General features: G+C 41.1%; 4 protein-coding genes across 4 annotated transcripts; 2 read left to right on the forward strand and 2 right to left on the reverse strand.

Annotated features, from left to right (window-relative positions):
- Window positions 1-641: 641 nt before the first annotated feature.
- Window positions 642-2,172, forward strand: GGS23DRAFT_600965 (cysteine protease ATG4; the record flags this gene model as incomplete). Its single annotated transcript, XM_051519149.1, has 4 exons — window positions 642-1,218; window positions 1,287-1,455; window positions 1,512-1,736; window positions 1,800-2,172. 4 exons carry the CDS (start codon window positions 642-644, stop codon window positions 2,170-2,172), a joined length of 1,344 nt encoding a protein of 447 aa, XP_051367579.1.
- Window positions 2,173-2,575: 403 nt separating this feature from the next.
- GGS23DRAFT_607916 (DnaJ-domain-containing protein) lies at window positions 2,576-4,300 on the reverse strand (the record flags this gene model as incomplete). Its single annotated transcript, XM_051520119.1, has 3 exons — window positions 2,576-2,689; window positions 2,750-4,121; window positions 4,191-4,300. The coding sequence occupies 3 exons, from the start codon at window positions 4,298-4,300 to the stop codon at window positions 2,576-2,578; spliced, it is 1,596 nt and encodes a 531-aa protein (XP_051367580.1).
- A 13,833-nt stretch (window positions 4,301-18,133) lies between these two features.
- On the forward strand, window positions 18,134-20,444 carry GGS23DRAFT_388788 (uncharacterized protein). Its single transcript, XM_051513500.1, has 4 exons — window positions 18,134-18,236; window positions 18,307-18,478; window positions 18,528-19,896; window positions 19,954-20,444. Exons 2-4 carry the CDS (start codon window positions 18,337-18,339, stop codon window positions 20,414-20,416), a joined length of 1,974 nt encoding a protein of 657 aa, XP_051367581.1. The 5' UTR covers window positions 18,134-18,236; window positions 18,307-18,336; the 3' UTR covers window positions 20,417-20,444.
- Window positions 20,445-20,939: 495 nt separating this feature from the next.
- GGS23DRAFT_607918 (histone H2B) lies at window positions 20,940-21,499 on the reverse strand (the record flags this gene model as incomplete). Its single annotated transcript, XM_051520120.1, has 3 exons — window positions 20,940-21,118; window positions 21,170-21,241; window positions 21,334-21,499. The coding sequence occupies 3 exons, from the start codon at window positions 21,497-21,499 to the stop codon at window positions 20,940-20,942; spliced, it is 417 nt and encodes a 138-aa protein (XP_051367582.1).
- Window positions 21,500-22,954: the final 1,455 nt, after the last annotated feature.

Raw genomic sequence — 22,954 nt, forward strand, 5'->3', positions numbered from 1 at the left:
TTAAGATTATAGGCAATTTAAAATACAGACTTTTACTATGTTTTAGCTATAGTAAAGCAATTTAAAAATAATAGCTCATTATTAAATACTATTTAATATATTTTAATATAATAATATATTGAAAAAGAAATTTACGTAGTATTTATTTAATGTTAATATAAACCTAATTTATTTATTCGTATATGTAAATAAATTAAATGTTACCGGTAAGGTTTAGGTGTAGGTATTTTGTATCTACTGCTAGATGACTAAAGAGTCGAACACATGCGAAGCTCTTGTGACCTCCCTCCTGGTTACTAACGCAAAGCATTACGCCTAGGTAGAGATGCCTTCAAACCAGGCTCCAACCCTATGACTCCCCATATAACACCCGGGCTTTACTCATAATAATCAATATCCCCATCCCATATTCACATTTGTTGTCCCCTCATTGGCATTACGCCTACCTTGTTACCCATTCCCTTATCGTATCGTCCCTGCAAGTCAGCAGGAACAGGTCAATTTCCTATTCCTTCCCATACCTCTTTACTACTTCCACTCACTAACAAAGGGTTTATTCCTACCAGGGACAGAGCTGACTATTTTGCCTCCTGGGGAGCACGTTGCGCGACGCTCGACATATCTTGCTTCAGTCTTTCGCCATGGACACCACAGTAGATCTGGGTAGACGCATCGTGCAGATGTTTTGGGATCCTGAACCAACTAACGACGTCGTCCGTGACCAACCAGTTTGGTGCCTCGGATCATCCTACAAGCTTAACAATAGTGGTGGCAATAGTAGTAACAGTAGTAGTGGCACCGGGCCCAGCGGGCCAAACCCCAAGCTTGATACGGCTTTGGCATTTGAGCAGCCGGCAAAAGAACCTATCCATGCTCTAGCAACGGCTCCCACCAGACTCCCTGAGACCCCTCCAGACTCTACCTCTAGTAGCCTCGATTCATTTCTGGCCTACGACGAAGCAACCTCTGGCGGGGGTTGGCCCCCAGCCTTTCTCGACGATTTCGAGTCTAGAATATGGATGACCTACCGGTCTGAGTTTGATCCCATAGCCAAGTCACAGGACCCAAGGGCCCTATCTGCCCTCTCTTTCTCAATGCGCCTCAAAAGCCAATTAAGCGATCAGGGCGGGTTCCCATCGGACAGCGGGTGGGGATGTATGATTAGATCCGGGCAGAGCCTTTTGGCCAATGCCATGCTCATCCATCGTCTTGGTCGAGGTATGTGAGTCCTCGTCGTTAGGAATACAGGTCGGAATGCCCGTTACTGGTTGCTAATCTGGTCATAGAATGGCGACGGAATATGCCTAACTCGGAAGAGAGGAAGATAATATCATTATTTGCCGATGACACACGAGCACCGTACTCCATTCACAACTTCGTACGCCACGGTGCTTCTGCGTGTAACAAGTATCCTGGAGAGTGGTTTGGTCCTTCGGCCACGGCAAGGTGCATACAGTAAGTCTATTTCGTTACCGGTTAATAGCTCGAAGACGGCTAAATAGTAATTGTAGAGCTTTGACGAATGCCAACGAGCCGGTATTACGCGTATTCTCGACAGGGGATGGTCCCGATGTGTACGAAGACAACTTCATGAAAATTGCCAAGCCACATGGTACGGCATTCCACCCGACAATAATACTAGTTGGCACGAGGCTTGGCATCGATAAGATCACGCCGGTATACTGGGAAGCCTTGGCAGCATCTCTACAAATGCCACAGTCAATTGGTATTGCAGGGTACGTACATTTTATATTAGGCTGATATATATGCCGCGTCATTTTTCTGATCAAGATGTGTAGTGGGCGTCCCTCATCGTCACATTACTTCGTCGGGGTCCAGGGCCTTTATTTCTTTTACTTAGATCCCCACTATACAAGGCCTGCTTTGCAACATCACGATGATCCAGACGAGTATACACAGGAAGAATTAGACACTTGTCACACCCGGAAACTACGGCGTCTACATGTCAAGGAGATGGATCCCAGCATGCTCATTGGCTTCCTGATTCGGGATGAAGATGACTGGAGAGATTGGAGAAGAAGTGTCAAACACGTCCAAGGTAAAGCCATAATTCACGTGTCAGATCACGACCCAACCGCGCACTTACATGAATCTGGGGGTATCGACGAGGTTGAAACGCTTAGCGATGACGAGGATTCGGTCTCGGAATAATGCCTGTCGTATGCTGTCCGCGGCGGTTTGTTAGGGACATTGTCTTAAACCCCCAAATCCGATGTATACCTATCCCGAAGTACTAGTTAGGTGTTTACGTGAGTTTGGGATCATGGCAAGCTATCAACGCTGTAAATATCGCGGCAGCTTACTGTATAAATACAGATGCCTATGAGTAAGTATAAGCAGCTAACTACGTAAATAGTTGCCCGCCCTCTTGTATATAGTAGTAGCACGGTGACGAATGCCAGAGGACTGTCTTCCTACCCCGGAAAATGATGGAGGTAGCATGCAGTGGTGCGTATACAATGGCTTGGTCCAAGCTAGTTAAACAGATTCCCCCTCACCCCTTAAAGCAGCATCGACATGCTGCCTAGCGTCACCTAGAGCGAGCGCTTGAGACTCATTTCTTATTAGGCCTAGATATATTAGACCTAGTTGTCGCGTGGCCAGTTTCGTTTAGATGTTTGAACAGTTTCGTCCTTGAATCGAATGTGTCGTTACAGGCAGCACACCTCTTTAGTCTTTAACATTAGTAGCGGCCACCTTTAGATTTCTAATGGGCACGATTACTTACAACGCCAGCCTCCAGTCCCAAAGCAGCTTGGCGAGCGGCCCGCTTCTCCCTCTTAACCTTGGCCTTGCCTACCTTCTTCGAAGGTTCATTAAGCGTAGGTGAAATATCCTCCACGCTCTTGACGAGATTATCTATTTGGCTCTCTTCATCGCCCTGCAAACGGGGCAGTCCTTCTAATGCATCCCTTGAGGTATGGTCATCGCTTTCACCCTCTTCCCGCCCATCGTCCAAGACCGAGGCGTTTGTCGTAACCCTTAATAATGTAGGCTCGCTGTCGCTGTTGGTAAATGCCCCAGCCTGGTCGATTCCATCCTCCCGGGCTATATCCAGTGTACTCCTGCCAACAGCATCCGCGGCATCAACATCTACACAGTTATCAGCTACTGCTAGCGAAATTGGCTCCCCCAGAACAAAGGTCTCGTTCTCCTTCCTCATCTGCCTTTGCAGTTGCTGGACGGCTTTAATGTGCTTCTTGCTCTTCTCGTGGGCCTCGTACTGCTTCTCACTCTTGAACATCTTACTACACACCACGCATTCGCTATGCTCAATTTCGAGTTCTTCGTCAGTCTCGGAGAATTCCCCTTGGTACAGGCCATCACCCTGGGGTAGCACCCAATCGGGAATAGCGGAGATGTCATTCATCTTCCTTTGGTTCGCGGCTCTTGACCTAGCAGCTTGTGCAGCAGCCGATTCGCGCAAAACTCTCTGCCTTTCAGCTTTAGATTGTTTGTTGGGCAAGTAGCGGGGATCGCGCTTGCGGGCCAAAGTAACCAGAGACCGCACTGCGTCATTGAATTGGCGTACAGCGTCCTCCCGGAGCTTTCTATTCTCTTTTTCCATGACACGCCGTGTCCTCCGATCCTGTGCGTCGGAAAGCCTCCATTTGTCTTTCCAGGAGAAGTTGAGCCTAGTGGAGAAATTGGCCCATTGGCTATAGAATGCCTTGGTGACTCTGTCATCGTCGGTAGATGAGCCGAAAGCGGGGTACTGGGGGTGGTTTTGGCCATCCCATTCTGCCGCCACTTTTTCTCCTTCCGCGAGCCTCTCAAAGGTTTCTCGCAGGATGGTAAAAAAGCCATTCGGGGAGTCGTCGAACGGGATTGCCTTGTTAAAACCACCAATCAAGTCAAATATCTCATCGGCGGTGGCAAGTCGGACGTTGTTGTATTCGGGAGGGATTTCATGGCCGGTTGGATCATCCCCATGTAGGATAGCATCACGGTGTGAATCGTACCAAGCGCGCTCCTGAGGGTCAGAGAGAACTTCGTAGGCGACCTGGACTTCAGCAAACCTCCTGGTGGCGTTCTCGGCATCACCGAAATTTCGGTCAGGGTGAAGTTCTAAAGCCTTCCTCTTATACGCCTTCTTTATTCTAGTACCAAGGGGCAGACCAAAGTTAGGAATGAAATATATATGTGGATGTTAGGTTTGATATGCTCACTCGTCATCCGCAACCTGTTGGTCTACACCCAATAGCTGGTAATAATCAGTTCTTTTCGGTGACTGGTTATTCGTCGTGGTGCCTCTGGGGGCGGACTGCTGGGCCCCCATTCTCTAAATGGCAGAGGAAGGTAAATAGAGAAGTAAATAAAATACGTGTAAAAAAAGGAAAAGAAGACAGGTGGGAGGGTTTATTAACAATACCAAGGCTTCAGGTAATCATACCATCGGTTACGCGACCTTAGGCTAAATATATTGTATATTCTATAACTAGCTATCCTCCTTTAGGCAACTCTATATATTAAAAATAGCAAAACATATTACTTTGAACTGTGTAAACTATTATAAATATATATTTATGAAAGTTATTAAAGTATTATTATAGTTATTTTAAAGCTTTCTATATATATAAGTAATATAATTTTAAAAGTATATATATTTCTTATTCATTTTTATAAAATATATACAAATAAGTATTTAAAGTTAATTATGTATAGTATTTAAAATATTATTTATAATATAATAATATATAATATATAATATAATTTATACCCTTATACTTCTCGGGCTTCCTTTATAGGATATCCTCCGAAACGACGTATTTAAGCACTTCCTTCTTAAACCGGGTCTACCGTTTTTAATACCCTATTAATCGGTTACCTCTTAGTCGGGTAAGTAATTAAAATTACGTAAGAAACGTTACTATCTTTTACGACTTTATCGACTATTCTTCTAGCGGTTATAACGATAGAGCTTTATCGCTAAATTATTCGGCGGCGTTGAGTAATACGGCTATATTTACATATATTATATTAAGCTATATATCGATAAAGTCCTCTATATTGCCTTCTTATTAATCGTCGTCGTCGTCGCTTAAGCCGTTAAGTTTACGTAAGAAACCGTCCGTAGCGGAGTATCTCTTACTGGATATATATTAAATATCGAAGCTAAATATCTTAATATAAGCTATTTACCTAGTAAGGATAGCGCCTAGGAAACTAGAGAATCCGTCGTTAAGCTAAGCGATTAATACTTTAGCGTCGGTTTTAAGTACGAAGTAGATACCGTAAAGGTAGTTTTAAAGCCGTCGTAGGGACTTAACGACTCCTAGATACTCTCGTTTCGTAGCGTCGTAATTTAACTCCGTCCTTCTCTAGATTCCTAACTCGTATCTCGAAGGTCTAAAGTTACCTTTGTCGTTATCCTAACCTAATACGTAGCCCTAACCGTTTCTTAATACGTCGACTTTTATTTAGATTAACTATTCGATAATATAATTTAAAATAATTAATATTAATACGTTAATAAGAATAATCTTAAGCGAATCTATAGTATATTATTAATCGATATCTTAAATAAAGTATACTTTCTTACGTATTAATATTAAGAGAGGTTTAGCGACTATAGCGTAATAATCGATCTATATCCTAAAGAAAACCTAATACCGATAAAAGACCTTATTTCGTTTATATTATTATATAACTTCTACTTTAAGATCTTAACTATCTTTACTTCCGAAGGCTTCCTACCGTTTATACCGTATAGATATCTAACGATTACCGTACTACCTTTATACTAAGTAAACTTAACGACGCTAGTAATAATATTAGCTAATTTAAAGTTTAAAAGGATAGCGTTAATATTTTCTAAGTACTTTAAGATAAAGCGTCGTATTCTTAGAAAAGCCTCCTAGTTATCGTATCTCGATACCGGCCCTTTAATATTAACGTCGTCGAAGAAGAACTCGTATTTAATAGGAATTAAATGGTAAAGAATTCGTATAACGACTCAGAAAAAAGCGGTAATTAAGTTCGTCGCGCCTTATAGTAGAATCGTTATACGTAAAAAGCTAATAAGGGTAGCGAACGTAGTTAGGTTATAGTTCGTTTCCGTTAGCGTTACTTAGTCGTACCTAAAGAAAAAGTCGACGATTATAAGGATTAAATATATAACGAATTCTTAGGTAAAGAAGTCTTTATCTCGGGATAGGAAGGCGTCGCTAATAATCTAGGCGTTAAGTTTTATCGTAGAGTTAATAAGTCGTAAACTACTATCTTTTTTCTCGACTACGAATTACGCGTTTCGATAAGGACCGTAGCTTTCTTTTAGGATTCCATTCTTTAGTCGTATACGTAAGACTTCGATTATTCGTTCCTTAAGGGGTATTAGGATAAGGATGCCCTTAGCCTACTAGGCGTTATATAGTACCGTTTTAATCTCATAATCGGGGTAAACCTTAGGTTGGATTTTCCTGATTTTAAAGAAATCCTAAGCTAAGGCTATCTCTTTTCGGTATAAGATCTTAATAAATACGTCTTTCTCTTAACCGGTTAGTTCCGTATTTAATAAACTTACTTTAATAGCGTTAAGCCTTTCCGTTATTAATCTAATACTTCGAAGGATACTAGTAAATCTTAATATAATATTCTTCTAGGGTCTATCGCGCTATAATATATCTAGTAGCTCGTACTTCGATTAACCTCTTTTAATATATAATCCTTTTTTTAATCGAATATTCTTAGCGGTATTTAGTCGTTTAACGGTACGTTATCTATAGGCTAAACTTTACGTAACTTAAGTTTATATATAATATTAATTAAAAATATACGTTTAGCTTAATAAGTTAATTTCGAAATAAGGGCTAGGTTTCGCTTATATTATTTCGACTTTTACGTCGTATATCGAATTACCTTCGTAACGGCTTTACTAAAGACGTAAAGGAATTCTTTATCGCTTAATTTAATAATCGCTTTATTTCCTTTATCTAGACCGAGTTCGAGGGCCGATAAGTCCTTAGCTTCGGAGATAGGTACTACCTCTATATCGTCGTTATAAAGGCGGGTATAATTAATTTTAGCTTAGAGGCTAGCGTCGGTCTTTAAGTACTCGGTTAAGAACGCGTTTTCGGGCCTATATACGTTATTAAAGCGGCCTAGAGTATTAATAGCATTTAGTTTTCCTAATTACCGAATATAAAGCTTAGTAGCGTATCGCTTCTTAAGTCGATAACGAAAGGAACCATTATCTAAACCGAGCTAAAGTTAACGGTTCCTATTGTAGTGGTGCGGTAGATCTAGGCAACGTAGCCTTTTCGATGTCTATTGAACAGGAGTAGCGTAGGTACGCTAACGGAGGCACGAAAAGGACTACCTAACTGCTAATAATTAGCCTAGTGCCGATCAACTAAAATCATAGCTGTAAATAGCTATAATCGGTTGATCGGCTAGCTGAAAACGGCAGCTGGGAAAGGGAACTAAAAAGGGGTAACGAGGATAGCTAGAAAGGCATGGTAAGAAACGAATGAATGACTATAGGTCGTAATATCTATAGGTCTAAGTCTGGCTAATGAAAATATGAGTACGCGACTTATATAAATATATATCGAAAAGGCTACGTAGCCTAGATCCATTACACTATTATAGCCTCCCTAGTTTAATTAATCCGTAAGGAGTAATTGAACTCCTTATATAATAATAGGTGCGGTGGCTCTCGTTCCTATTGAACCTAATCAACCTAATCCTGATTAACCCTGATTAACTAAAAGCTAGCTAGTTTAATTAAAGGCTAATAGGATAAGTTAGGAAACAGGGCTAACTGGGAACGATTGTAATAGCAATAAGTGGGTGGTGGGGTGGGTGACTGTAACCGTGCCTGATCCTGAACCTGATCCTGATTAATCTTGAACCTGATCGATACCGTGGCTAACTAGGAGCTAAGCCAGTTTACTCTAAAGGCCATTAGGAAATAATAGGAAAGATCTGATAATAAGAATAACTAGGCTGGCGGAGCTGTAACCTATAAACTGACTTGATTAACCTGTTCCTAATTAACCCTGATTAACTAGGAGCGAGCTAGGTCCATTAGGGCCATTAAGAAATAACAGGGATCTGTTAGGAAAACAGGAATTATAACGGGTAGGTAAAATAAGCGTAGCTCCCGTGAGAAACGAAAGAAATAATCCCATACGATATAACGTAATCTCCGTCCTTCTCGTCCATAGCTATTACCGATCCTTTTTAACTGATTCCTAATCCTATAAACTAAGTGATATATCCTGTTTAATGCCCGTTTCTATGACTCGTTTCTGGTAACCGTTCCTATATTCGTCCGGTAGTATCTACCGGGCTTCCCTTGACCCTCGATCCCTCCTCTGTACGTGGTTCTAGGGGCTCTCTAGGCTCTTCCTACTAACCATATATTGGTAAGGGCGATAAGAGGGGTCTCTGGGCATTACTGTTCCTATGGTTGTTCTTATAACCGTTCTTGATCTCCTGGGCTGTCTTGTTTAATATCTATTTAATTCGTTCGTATCGGTATCGTTTATAGGTCTATTGCGCTAATCGGTAGGTTCCCCGATTAGGTTCGTAGGTATAAGGTGTATCGGTATCTTCGTGTGGTAATTAAGGGCATCGTGGTACCTATCGGTTGGAGAGGAGAAACCTCCCTAGGTGCCGTAACTAGCTGGTAGGGATAAAATAAAGGCGATCGGAGCTATCGGTAAGCCTCTTGTAATTAAAATAAACTAATCGGTAAAGAACGGATGCCTTTAAGCGCGTACGAGGTTATAAAAAGGGGGTAGTGGCGGTAACGGTGTCAGATTAACTAAGGGCGAAAACTGCCATCTAGGCACTGGTAAAAACGAAGACGAAACCGGGTAAAACGGGCATAGCTCCTTTAAAAGAAATAACTAAGAAACGAGGATAAGATAGATCTACTAATCGGCGAACGAGCTTTTAGGTAAGCTAATTAAAAGCTGATGGGAGGGCGTGGTTATTAATGGTCGCCATGGTTGTTTGCCTTTCCTGTTAATCCTAACCTGAAAAGCTATAACCTGAAAATTCTAACCAAAAGCCACGAAAACAGCTCCTGATTAACTAAAAATCAGGGAATCTCCTGATCGTCGTATCCTAAACCTATTAACTGTAAAACGGTCGATCAAAAGGTCGCTCCTAAGGCTAAGGTAAAGACGAGCTACTAGGTGGTCGCTATTAAACAGGAGTAGCGTAGGTACGCTAACAGAGGTACGAAAAGGACTACCTAACTACTAATAACTAGCCTAGTACCGATTAACTAAGATCATAGCTATAAATAGCTATAATCGGTTAATCGGCTAGCTGAAAACGGTAGCTAGGAAAGGGAACTAGAAAGGGGTAACGAGGATAGCTAAAAAGGCATGGTAAGAAACGAATGAATAGTTATAGGTCGTAATGTCTATAGGTCTAAGTCTAGCTAATGAAAATATGAGTACTAAACAGGAGCAGCGTGGGCACGCTGTGATGGAGGCACGAAACGGCTACCTAACTGCTAACAACTGGCCCAGTGCCGATTAACCAAGATCATAGCTGTAAATAGCTATAATCGGTTAATCGGCTAGCTAAAAACGGCAGCTAGGAAAGGGAACTAGAAAGGCAAAGACGAGGATAGCTAGAAAGGCATGGCAAGAAACGAGTAAATAGCTATAGGTCGTAATATCTATAGGTCTAAGTCTAACTAATGAAAATATAAGTACGCGACCTATATAAATATACATCGAAAAGGCTACGTGGCCTAGATCTACCGCACTACTACAGCCTCCCTAGTTTAATTAATCCGTAAGGAGTAATTAAACTCCTAATATAATAGGTACGGTGGCTCTCGTTCTTATTAAACCTAATTAACCTAATCCCGATTAACCCTAATTAACTGAAAGCTAGCTAGTTTAATTAAAGGCTAACAGGATAAGTTAGGAAGAAATAGGTCTTTAATTAGGAGCGATTATAACAGTAATAAGTAGGTAGTAGGGTAGGTAACTAACTACAGCCGTGCCTGATCCTGAACCTAATCCTAATTAATCCCGAACCTATTCAATCGCTACTAACTAGGAGCTAAGCTAGTTTAACTAACGATTAATAGGAAACGGTAGGAAAGATTAATTAATAAGAATAACTAGGCTAGCGGAGCTATAACCTATAAACTAACCTAATTAATCTATTCCTAATTAACCCTAATTAACTGGGAGCGAGCTAGGTTTATTAGGGCTATTAAGAAACAATAGGGATCCGTTAGGAAAACAGGAACTATAACGGGTAGGTAAAACAAGCGTAGCTCCCGTAAGAAATAAAGAAAAAACAATCCCATACGATATAACGTAATCCCGTCCTTCTCGTTCATAACTATTAATCCTTTTAACTAATCCTAATCCTATAAACTAAGTGATATATCCTGTTTAATGCCCGTTTCTGTGACTCGTTTCTGGTAACCGTTCCTATATTCGTCCGGTAGTATCTACCGGGCTTCCCTTGACCCTCGATCCCTCCCCTATACGTGGTTCTAGGGGCTCTCTAGGCTCTTCCTACTAACTATATATCGGTAAAGGCGATAAGAAGGGTCTCTAGGCATTAACCTATAATTCGTTTCTTTCCTATGGCTATTTCTAGGCTTTCTTATTTAATATTTTATTTAATTCGTTTATCGCGGTATCGTTTATATAGGTCTCTTAATCCTAATCGGTACGTCCCCGATTAGGCTTATAGCGTAAGTATAAGGTCTATCGGTATCTTCGTATAGTAATTAAGGGCATCGTAGTACCTTATCGGTTAAAGAGGAGAAACCTCCCCAGGTACCGTAACTAGCTAGCTGGGATAAAACAAAGGCGATCGGAGCTATCGGTAAGCCTCTTATAATTAAAATAAACTAATCGGTAAAGAACGGATGCCTTTAAGCGCGTACGAGTATGTTATAAAAAGGGATAGTAGCGGTAACTTAATTAGATTAACTAAGGGCGAAAAACTACCATCTAGGTACTTAAAAAACGACGGAGGTAAAACCAGACGAAAACGGGCATAGCTCCTTTAAAAGAGATAATTAAGAAACGAGGATAAAATAGATCCATTAATCGGCGAACGAGCTTTTAGGTAAGCTAATTAAAAGCTAATGGAAAGGCGTGGTTATTAATGGTCGCTATGGTTATCTACCCTTCCTATTAATCCAGCTACTTAAAAAGGCTTAATCCGAAAGCCACGAAAAACGGCTCTGAAGCTACGAAAATAGCTCCTAATTAACTAAAAATCAGGGAATCTCTTAATCGACGAATCCTAAACCTAATAACTATAAAAACGGTCGTAAAAGGTTACTCCTAAGATAAGGTAAGGTTCGAGCTACTAGGTAGTCGCTACTAAACAGGAGTAGCGTAGGTACGCTATAATGGAGGCACGAAACGGCTACCTAACTGCCAACAACTAGCCTAGTACCGATCAACTAAGATTATAGCTATAAATAACTATAATCGGTTAATCGGCCAGCTAAAAACGGCAGCTAGGAAAGGGGACTAGAAAGGTAAAGACGAGAATAGCTAGAAAGGCATGGCAAGAAACGAATAAATAGCTATAGGTCGTAATATCTATAGGTCTAAGTCTAACTAATGAAAATATGAGTACGCGACCCATATAAATATATATCGAAAAGGCTACGTGGCCTAGATCCACCGCACCACTACAGTACGCGACCCATATAAATATACATCGAAAAGGCTACGTGGCCTAGATCCACCGCACTACTATACTATTTATATAGGTCGCATACTTATATTTTCATTAGTTAGACTTAGACCTATAGCTATCACAGCCATAGCCATTTACTCGTTTCTTGCCATGCCTTTTCTAGCCATCCTCCTTTACCTCTTTCTAGTCCCTCTTTTTTCCTTTCCTAGCTGCCGTTTTTAGCTAGCCGATTAATCGATTATAGCTATTTATAGCTGTAATCTTGAGTTAATCGGTACTAGGCTAGTTGTTAACAGTTGGGTAGCCGTTTCGTGCCTCCATTATAGCGTGCCTACGCTGCTCCTGTTCACTATGAAGGTACTTCCGTCGAATTTAAGTTTCATACGAAACTAAAAGATGAAGTTTATATTAAGTAATAGGAGGTAATTAACGAACCTATTTTTAATGACGTAAATCGGTAAGCGGAGGTAATAATCGACGACCTAGATAAAACCGTCGACTATTCCTACGTATAAGGTCTCTATAGAGGATCTAAAACCTCGTTATATCGCCCTAGTACCGGTTATAGGAAGACGCTACTTCTTTACGTAGCTTTTTACGATTATATTAAACTACGCGCCTATATCGATTACCGTAAATACGAGAGCTTCGTTTCCGTTAGGTCTTACGTTAACTATTAGTTTAGGGAGAGGCCGGATATAGTTTCTAATATCCCTCGCGATAATAGAATTTACCGATATTTTATTCGAAGGATCGGTAGACGAGGCGGTAGTTTACGGTACGCTAGGTATTTTAACGCTTTCTTTCCGATCCTTTTATATTTATTCCTTTATAATCTTAATAACCTTAAGTTAACCTTCGTTAATCTCTATAGCGCGTATCGTAAGGTACTTAATTACTTATTTTAAAAACCCGGATATAAACTTAATTAGGTCGTCTTACGAAACCTCGAAGCATTTCCTATTCTTTTTATTAATCTTATCTAGTTAAAACTCTTTTAAGAGCTCGTTAATAATCTTCGCCTTCCTAATTAGGTCGTTCGTATTCGAAGTAGCGTTTTTACCGGCTTTAGTCGGTTTACGCTTAGGTTATAACGATAGGACTTCTATATCCTCTTAATCGGGTACTTTTCTTTCGATATACTCGCCGTTAGGACCTCTAGCTCGCTTAATTACATTAACTTCGACTAGGTCCGTCTTAATAATACCCTTATAATAATAAATATCCTCGTCGTCGATAAAACCCTTAGTTTAATTATAACCTAAGATCCTAGTCTCGTATAATTCGTAGCTATATTTACGTTCGACTATTTAAATAACATTAATTTCCGATATAGCTCTAGGTATCTCTTCCTACTTCGGTACTATTTCCTCGTTCTTAGAATATCGTAAGTCGAGGGATATAAGCTTTAGCTTCCCGGTTAAATAATAATACGCTATCCTACGTACTTACTCTAAAGATTCCTTACTCTAGTATACGTAGAATAAGATATAATAAGCGATCGGTTTTCCTTTACGCTTAGCTTAGGTAATAATCGATCCTAGGATTAGTATCGATTCTAGCTTATCTAGGTCTTCGTTCTTAAGGTAATAGAATCGCTTTTTATTTCTATAATAGAACTGATTTTATATTATATCCGTTAGTAATAGGTAACGGATATAGTTATAAAGACGATCGAAAGTATTATAAAACTAACATTCGAATTCCTTATAATTACTCGACTAAGTTAATAAAATCCTACTATATATACTTCGGTAGTCTAATATAATACTACGTTTAAAGCTTATTAAGGTTCTTTCGTTAATTTATAAGTTATAAAGATTTAGGTTCCGAACCGCGTATACTAAGAACGGGGTTTTTTATTAATATTATTAATTAACGCCGTACGTATCCCTAGGGTTATAAAAGCTATTCTCTTAACGGTAATTCTACGAAGTTATTTTTATTTCTAAAGCGTTAAGTTAGTCGTAAAGGGCTTATATATTAGCTTCTTAACTAGTATTTAGGTAGCCGTAAAAGGATCTAGGCTACGAGGAAGGCGGTAGTAGAGGCATCTAGAGATTAGGAGTCGCTAATTATTAAACTATTTATATTATAAGTTTTTCAGGTTCTTCGAAAGTTATCGTTTTTTACTATCGTCGTTCTTCAGCTTAGTTCCTATTAGTAATTTATACTATTATACGACGTTCCGCTTACTTATAAAGCTAGGTATAAAAAGTTTAGTAATCGATATTTCCGATCTTATTATAGTTATAGTCTCTCGTTTTATAAAACTTTATAATTAGAGATATTTGAAGTTTATTAATTAAGCGTCTTACTTTCTAAGGAAGCTTTCCGTCGTTATTTATAAGCTTAAAAAGACGTTTATAGTTTATAAGATAAGTAAAGATCGCCTTAAGATCGTAAATTACGTTGCCTCGTTTTAACGCTACGAGTTTTCGTTTAACGTTAACTTAGCTTAATTTATCAGTAATCTTAAAACGGTACTTTAAGGCTATAACGATAACTCTTTAGATCGTTAAATCCTTTATAATGTCGTTAATACGCTTTCTAATGATTTTAATCGTAATTTATTTACCGATCTTTTTAATTTTATCGTTATTACTTATACGATAGCGGTTAAATAATCGATCTACCCTCTTTTGTTATTAAGTTACGTTACCTTTATTAAACTTAAACCTAGGGTAATCGGTAGGGTTTAGGAATTTAATAGCTAGTATTATGATAATCGAGGTAGCTACCGGTATATTTTAATTATTAGAAGCCCTGTTATTATTATTTTATAATAATACCATAAAGATTAGCGGGATAAGTATAGAGCTACGGATAAGGAGTAGTTAAGTAGGAGTTTTATCGTCGTCGTCCTTTTCTTCGGGCGGATATAAAAGCGGAAAGTTAATATCGATTCTTAAGGACTTTATTAATAATTTAATCTTTATTACTTCGGAGCCTAATAACGATCTGCTCCGTTTCCTAACTACGGACTCCGTTTAGTTTATCGGTACGAAGTAGAAAGTAGAAAGAAAGGTAATAAGAGTCTTATTATTTAATATAGGGATAAAAGTAAGATAGCTATTATTTATATCTTAATACTTTTTCTTTAGTATAGGTATATGATTATTTATTATATTATCTTAATCGATAAGGTCCGGGTATTATATAAGCTTATTTAGTCGGTTAACGCTTAACTAAAGTACGAGGCGTATTCCCTAAACTAAAAGTTTAATTATTATAAATAAGTCGACGATAATTTCTCTTATTAAGGTCTAGAACTTTTAACGTATAACCTTCGTTAAGGTAATACGTATAAGGAATAGATCCTGAGTAAAGGATCGCGCTAAATACGATATCAGTTATAGCTATGGGCCGGTTTCGATCTAACGGAAGTTATTTAATAGTATTAGCAGTATTACCGCTAGGCGCTGCTTTACGCCTATGTTAGTACTTCTCGCCATACTAGCTATTAATTAGTAATATAAGGCTAACTTATATATAGGTATACTTATTAGTTCGACTTTAGTTCCGTTCCCTAATCCTTTATATTTACATAGTCCTATTAATATTAATTCTTAATTCTTCTTGAAATTATTAGTTATTAATAGCTATTAATCTATTAATCCTATCTATACTATTAATACTAATATCTATATTATATTGTATATTATATCGTCGAATCGTTACGTTTAGATATCTTAAAATGCTTCTAGTATAATAAGTTATTAATACCTATATATTTAATTTATATCGATTAATAGGTTTAAAAAGAAAAAGAAGCTATCGTAAGCTCGGTTAAGGCATAATTACTATTAGCCTTTATCCGCCTTTAATCTTAATAAAGAAGTAACAGGTCTTATAGGTTATTATAATTTATATTAAGACGTTCGTACGTTCTTTATATAGCAAATAAATAACTATTGTAGTGGTGCGGTGGATCTAGGCCACGTAGCCTTTTCGATGTCTATTTATATGGGTCGCGCACTCATATTTTCATTAGTTAGACTTAGACCTGTAGCTATCACAGCCACCAGCTATTCACTCGTTTCTTGCCATGCCTTTCTAGCCATCCTCCTTTACCCGTTTCTAGTCTCTCTCTCTCTCTCTTCTTTCCTTTCCCAGCTGCCGTTTTCAGCTGGCCGATCAACCGATTACAGCTGTTTACAGCTGTAATCTTGGTTGATCGGCACTGGGCCAGTTGTTGGCAGTTAGGCAGTCCTTGTTTCGTGCCTCCGTCAGCGTGCCCACGCTGCTCCTGTTCACTATAAAGGGGCTACCCTAATCGCTATAATCGCTATTTATTCGCGCGAAATATATTATGCTATTAGCGGTTCAGGAAAGCTATTAATGTCGAGGGCTAGGTACCATCCTTAGTAGCGATAGTATTACGACGAAAGTTTCTCGGGCTTATAGGTACCTCTATATAATAGATAAATAACTATACGAGGGTTATCCTAATCGCTATAAACGCGGTTTATTCGTCGTATTATATCGTAATATTAATAGCTTAATAACGTTCTGAGTATTAAGGGCTAAGTAGTATCCTAGCGGTAGTAGTATCGTAAAAGTTCCCGGGCTTATACGTAACTCCCTATAGTAAATAAATAACCATAAGGCGGGATACTTTATTTAACGTAAAACGCGGACTACTTCGCGGGTTATATAGCAGTACCTATAGCGATCGGTATCCTTTAAATCTTAGTAACGTAATAGAAACTCTGTAGATTAAAGGTTAAGGGGTCGAAAAGTCATAAGGTAGTCGCTACTAAGGAGGAGTAAAGCGTACGAGATATTAAAGTCTCAGATAAGTTTACTCGAAAGTATACTTTATCGAAGATTATAACTTATACGATAGTTTAAGATAAATAAAACTAATATTACTATATTAATTAAAAGACGACGAATTTAATGTAGTTATTATATCTCGGTTATGTCCCCTAGTCGTAGAAATGTAATAATCGCTAGCCTAAAGGTATAAAAGGTAAGAAAAGAAAAGAAGTAAAACGTAAAAGTTATTTATTCTATTATAGCGGTACAACAAAGTAACTTAAGCGTCTATAATTAAGATAAATATATTAATAGGAGAACGACGAATTTAATGATAAAAACGAATCTTTAATTAAGGTAAAAATAATAAAGATAGTAATCTAGCTAGGTAGTAAATTCGATAATAAGCATAGCATAGCCCGTACTTACGGGAGCTATGGTTACTCTATATAGCAATAAGGCCTATCGTAGCGTGTTACGTAATGTATCAAGAGGGCATGTCTTACCGCACTACTATAGTATTAACCTTATAGAGATAATAATATAACTTTGTATTCAAGTTTTGAAAATTATTAATTAAATAAAAGAATATACATTGAAATAAGAAAGTTATATAAAAAGAGAAAGTAAAAAAGGTATGCTTTATTAAAGTCACTCTTTCAAAAGTTACTTATATATAAAAGAAGCAGTTACGTACCTTAATACTATGCTAACTAAGGTTTTGTAATTATACATAGCTTATTACAGAAGGCTCATGTAGTTTAATTTTACTATACTATTATAATAAAATGAAAATTAAATATTTATATAAATTACATTTATAATATATTAATATTTTTAAACCTATTTAGTAATATTATAATTAAAAAAATATTTTTAAATTTTCTATAATAAGTTATACGTAGTAATTGTACTCTGGCTAGTATTAAGACTTAGTATGTAATCTCGCTCTTAACGCTGGTAGAGGATAAAGTTCATAGTTATAAATACAGTCTATATAGAGAGTATACTTTTTTTTCTTTTCTTTATATAGCTATAATTTGTTAATATACGGCTTTTACACAGTGAATAGCTTTTAAAACTGTAACATTTTCTTAATAAAGTAGAATTAATAACTCGAGAGTATATAACTAATAGTTAAGTAAATATAATATAGGGTTTTTATTTAATATGTAAATTTTAAAACTAAACTATTTTCAAAATTAAATAGAAAAGATATTGAAAAAAGAACATATAAATAGGTTTAAACAACTTATTTATATTTACTTTATTACTTAAATTTCTGCAGCTATATAAAAACTTAAATATATTAATATATAGATCCTATTACGTATGCTACGGTTTTATTAAATGCATCTCCTTTAAGTAGGCTGTACAAACTTTTAGCTAATAAAAATAAAGTATCCCTTAGATAACCCCGCATTTACAGGGTTATTTACAGGGGTATTTTTATAGGAGAATTACCCCTGTGAATTAATCAGCATGACAAGGGGTTTGACGTATTATAACTATCCTTCGGATAGGGATAATTATCCTTTAAATACGAAACCATTCACCTACCTCAGAGTGTGAACTAAGTAAAGTTCGCCCTCCTATGGCCGGTAACTAGGTTGACACATCGGCCTTCCCAGCTAAGCTGATTATTAATCTCGCCTTCATTCATTTCTCTTTACCTAAATCATTCCTTTGTGGCCGTACATGACTTACTCGCCGTGCAAGGGGATACGCGAATGCCTGAAAGCTGGAAATTCTAACGTAGCGGCTCCGGAAACTAAAAACGCACTGATCTTCTAGTTCAAGTCCACGTCGTGAGACTTAGATAGGCGGCCTTCCCGTGGCCTTCCCATGATACGGCTTAGGCTGCTAACCCCTCTTCAGTCCCCAACAAACCATCGCAAGTATCCCAAGATGCCAAGAAACAGGAAAGGTCCTTCTTTCCGTTGGACGAGCCAGCGATTCCCTCACCAAGGCGAGCCAACTGAAGACCTATCAGGAGAACACGATGTTAACAACTTCGTAACAGCCTGGCAACCCTCGATGAGAACTCATGGTACTCCCTGCTCACTCGTCGTCCGTGTTTCAACTCTAACCCGATATAGGCCATACACTTGCCGACGAGGCTAGGAACACGGCATACAACCGCCGTGATGCTCTTAGTCGTGATGCCGGGCTGAGATACAAACCGGTGACCTTCGTCTGCGCTGGCCTGATGGATCCATTGAAGGATCTTGAGATTCAGCTCACTGTCACCGGTCAAAACCAAGCTAATATGGGGGCTATCGAGGAATCTCCTGTCACCCCCATTGTTGCCGTTGAGAGTAGCAGCTCGCTTGGTGATCCCGTTTCAGCTCCAATTCGTCATACCCTAGGGTCCGTGCAGACCGAAAGGCTGACCCCAGAGCCACTAGCACTTTACACGGTTGATACAATGTCCAAGCTTGAACGTACCACAGATTCCGAGTCCTGCCATAGTTGTGACGAAGTCATTGTTTTCAAGGGGAGGGCCGGCAATCGTCCGGGATGCGTCCCTCGCAAGATTAATAATGATGTTGATGCCAATTCATTTCGACTACACCAATTAGATTATGAGCTACAGACTATCAGAGAGAGCATTCGTCACAGGCTGCCAACGCCAAATCACGCCTTCGACGAGCACGACTACATACCCCTTACTTCCGCAGCAGGGGGCCGTGGTAAGGCCCGACAATCTCGCCGAAGCACCGATTCGGCAGAAGATTCGCCAGCTATTGACGACTACATTGCCAACCTCAATAATTGGAAAGATGACGAAAGCGATGGGGAAGAACACACGGGGCTCGGGTTCAATAACTTCACCATCCTAAGAGACTTAGGTGGCACCAACAGCGATGTAGCTCCCGTTACGGCGTCTAGTTCAGACGATACGGACTACGTCGCAGTGGACCGCACCGTCGCAGCGAGCCGACAACGTCACCTCGAGACTGGTGACGAACGCATGGCCCGAATTCTTGCCAAGCAAGAAGAATTTGGTCTCGGCAGTGATGATCTTCTGCTTTTCGACGGAGAGGTCTCTCATGATGAGCTGGTGGAGGCATCAAAACCCCTCCGTCATAAAAAAAAAGGGCGTCCTAGCAACCCTCGGATGTCGAGAAAAAAGGGCCAATATTCAGCGGCAACAGAGGAGAGGGCGGATGCGTTTGATGGGCCGGCGTTTATGGACTGGCATCGGCCTAGCGTCAAGAACGTGAAGGATGGGATACACCTGTTCAATATATCGGACTCCGAACTCGAAGAAGCTATACTGTCCGCCAAACAGAAGGATCGGGCGAAGAAGGCAGAGAGAAAAAAGGCACGCCAGGCGCTCCGGTCCGAGGGGTTACTTGGGAAGAAGACCAACCCCGACGATCTCAGAGTCAAGTATCTGAAAGGCATGTCCCTTGACGACCTTGCTAACGAGCTTGAGGTATTCCTCCTCGGCTCGCAAGAGCAGTAAGTCCTATAAATGCTCCATGCTATGAGAAGATATATTGGGCTGATATTCTTTAGGCTAATTTTGCCTCCATTCGGCAAAGTCGCTCGCAAAACCATCCATTCCTTAGCCAATAGGTTCTCCATCAAGTCGCAATCCGCGGGCCAGGGAAACCGCAGATACCCAGTTCTCTATAGGTCCAACGCTACAGTTCCCTTCGACCAGGTCATGTTTGATAGAACGTTTCGTCGCATTGGGCGAACTTGGTTTCCCCGCAACGACGTCAGCGGTACTCGGATCTCAAAACAACCGCAAGTTCAAGACGGCAAGTCACGCCTAGGGAGGTCGCTTACTTGTCAGGATGGCGACGTTGTAGGCCAGCATGCAGCCGAAATAAGTGCAGAGAACAAGGGTAGAGCCATGCTGGAGAAGATGGGCTGGTCCAAGGGTATGGCATTGGGAAGCGATGAGAACAAAGGTATCATGGTGCCCATCACCCACGTGATAAAGAAAAACAAAGCAGGACTTGGAGAGAGTTGAGATCGTTGGTGTCGGGTCTCGCTCACTCCGTAAATAAACAAGAATGCATACAATACTAGGCAAGATCCCCGTGCCTAACGGGTCCTGTCACAGAATCCACAGCTGAGTCTAGTGCCCAGTCAAGAAATCCGGCATAAACCTGGGCAGCCTGGGACCGTTGCTTGGATACGTTAACTGCAAACCCTGTGAGCAGGTGACGATGACTGAGCCGCATGTTAGCCAACAGTGGACATGCCATGGCAACAGAACATGACAGGCACTTCACGCTGGTAATGACGAGATGTTCATATGCAGATTCATTCCGAAACCGGTATCGGCAAAGTGTATTGTACAACCACAAACCCCAGACCGTGTTGTGCGAAGACATTGCCCCCTTAAAAGCAAACCATCCGTAACGCATTATGAGACTCCCTGAGTTGGGGGACCTGTGTATCAACGACTCTGGCCAAGCCTCATCATGATGCCAAAGCGATTAAAAATGAAGTCCCATGCCTAAACGAGAAACCAGATGTAGAAACCAGACTTATTTCGTCGATGACGAGTACTTGGTAACTGCCTTGGTGCCCTCCGAAACGGCATGCTTGGCGAGCTCGCCCGGTAGAATTAGGCGCACTGACGTCTGAATTTCCCGGGAAGAGATAGTGGACTTCTTGTTGTAAGCTGCTAGCTTGGATGCCTCGGTAGCGACACGTTCGAAAATATCTATCGGACTCAGTCAGAATCGGACATGCGGGCGGACAGGGAGCAACTTACCATTGACAAACGAGTTCAAGATTGACATTGCCCGATTGGAGATACCGGTGTCCGGGTGGACTTGTTTGAGGACTGGGCTGTGAGTCAGCACATGAAGCTAGATATACCGCGTAACAGATTGACCCGCCCCCCCGGGGGGGGGGGCCGAGGCGTAGCCGGCTTACCTTTGTAGATGTAAGAGGAATAGGTCTCCTTGCGAGACTTGGTGCGCTTCTTCTTGTCCCCAGTTGCTGCGGTCTTCTTGCCTGCATCCTTCTTCTCGGGGGCCTTCTGGGCGGTGGCCGGGGCCTTAGAGGCGGCGGGCTTCTTGTCAGCAGCTTTCGGAGGCATGTTGGATAGCGGGGACGGAGATTTAAAATTGGCGGGACTGGCTGCGGAATGGGGACAGTTGAGGGATAACGAAGAAATCCAAATTGTGGTGGTGTGTTGGGAAAGACTGATGGATGGAAGAAATGGGAAGAAGTCAAGATGGGTGGATGGGTGAAGGGTGGTGGGTGCCAGTCCTTTTGTATTGAGGGCGGCCACTAGCGTGATTACTGATTTGATCCTCGTAACGTCTGTACTGATCAAGGTTTGGGCGGGAGCTGGTGTCAATTAAAAAATGCATAAATAAAAGAAAATACCACGTTATAAAATCAGGTACGAGCCAAAGGTACCTTCGTCCCCACCCTGTCAACGCGACCGAGGGTACGCGTCGGGGTGACGCACAGGCCCTCCTCACCTTACCTAAACACCCAAACACTTACCTACCTCCAGGTACCTTCCAGCCTGTTGCGGGCCGCGAAGGTACCTGAGGGTACATCTGTCCAAACATACCGCAGCCAGAGGCAGTCTCAGCCAATCGATAAAGTCGATATAATCTGCGAGTGAGCGGGAGACACGATCAGGCATTTTCGCCCCCGGCATAATCTCAGATACCACCCCAGGTATCACCTATCTGCCTGCCTATGAGTAGTTACTACCTATGTATGGTCCCCAGGTCTCAGGCGATTTTTGCTCCCTCCAGATCGGCCCTCCCAACCTCCCGTGGGTGGTGAGCGGGAGCAGCTCGAACTCCAGTCAGGTCAGACGGCGGTGTTCTTACTTCGTAGTTGTTCTGGCGCGCCCTGTGCAGTCGCTACTACACGCGCCCATTCTGCCTAGGCTTGTGCCCCGAACCCAGTACCGTGGCCGATTGCAATGACCCCGGCCCGGGTTTTTTAGGAGGCTCCTCGTTCTGAGCTAACAGTGTGTACGTACTTGTTTGGGCGAGATGCACGATGCGCCTCTTCGAAGGGGTTCCGGAAATCCACCGCCCTCCCTCTCTCCCTCTTCCAGCTTTCTATTCGCTCTACGAGTTACCCTTCCTTACGTAACACGCACCGCCTACGTACCGAATCCTGCGAAGTTGTGTTCTACCCAGGTGGTGCCCGTTTCCGGGTGATCTGTGAAGAACCTCCCCGGCTCGAGATCCCTACATGGTAGATGGCTCCCGCCAGTCCACTTATCGCGGACGTACCGAAGCGTGCCATCCCCGAGCAGTCACACACCACCGCCTTGCGCCGATCCCGATACCTATGCCAGCCTCCTCCTTCCTCGCTGTGCCGGAGAAATACGTATGGCGGGCGGGATCCAATATTCGGAAGATCCATTCCAACGTACACGTGCGAGACCGTTCACCGGCACGGCCAGGCCTCTTATTGTCTGAAACCATGGTGGTGGCTTGAAACCGCATCATTTTGGACCGCGAACTCGCTGCTTACCACCAGTCCTGCACGCTCATGCTGCTCCGGGCGAAAAACACGG

Source organism: Durotheca rogersii (genome assembly GCF_024521655.1).
Source record: "Durotheca rogersii strain YMJ 92031201 chromosome Unknown GGS23scaffold_41, whole genome shotgun sequence".
Classification (NCBI taxonomy): Eukaryota; Fungi; Ascomycota; class Sordariomycetes; order Xylariales; family Xylariaceae; genus Durotheca; species Durotheca rogersii.

Bases quoted from the DNA above. Each gene is read 5' to 3' on its own strand.
- GGS23DRAFT_388788 (XM_051513500.1), top strand. From the start codon at position 18,337: ATGCCAAGAAACAGGAAAGGTCCTTCTTTCCGTTGGACGAGCCAGCGA. The intron at 18,479-18,527 runs GTACTCCCTGCT...AACCCGATATAG, and splicing joins ACCCTCGATGAGAACTCATG to GCCATACACTTGCCGACGAG. The intron at 19,897-19,953 runs GTAAGTCCTATA...GATATTCTTTAG, and splicing joins CTCCTCGGCTCGCAAGAGCA to GCTAATTTTGCCTCCATTCG.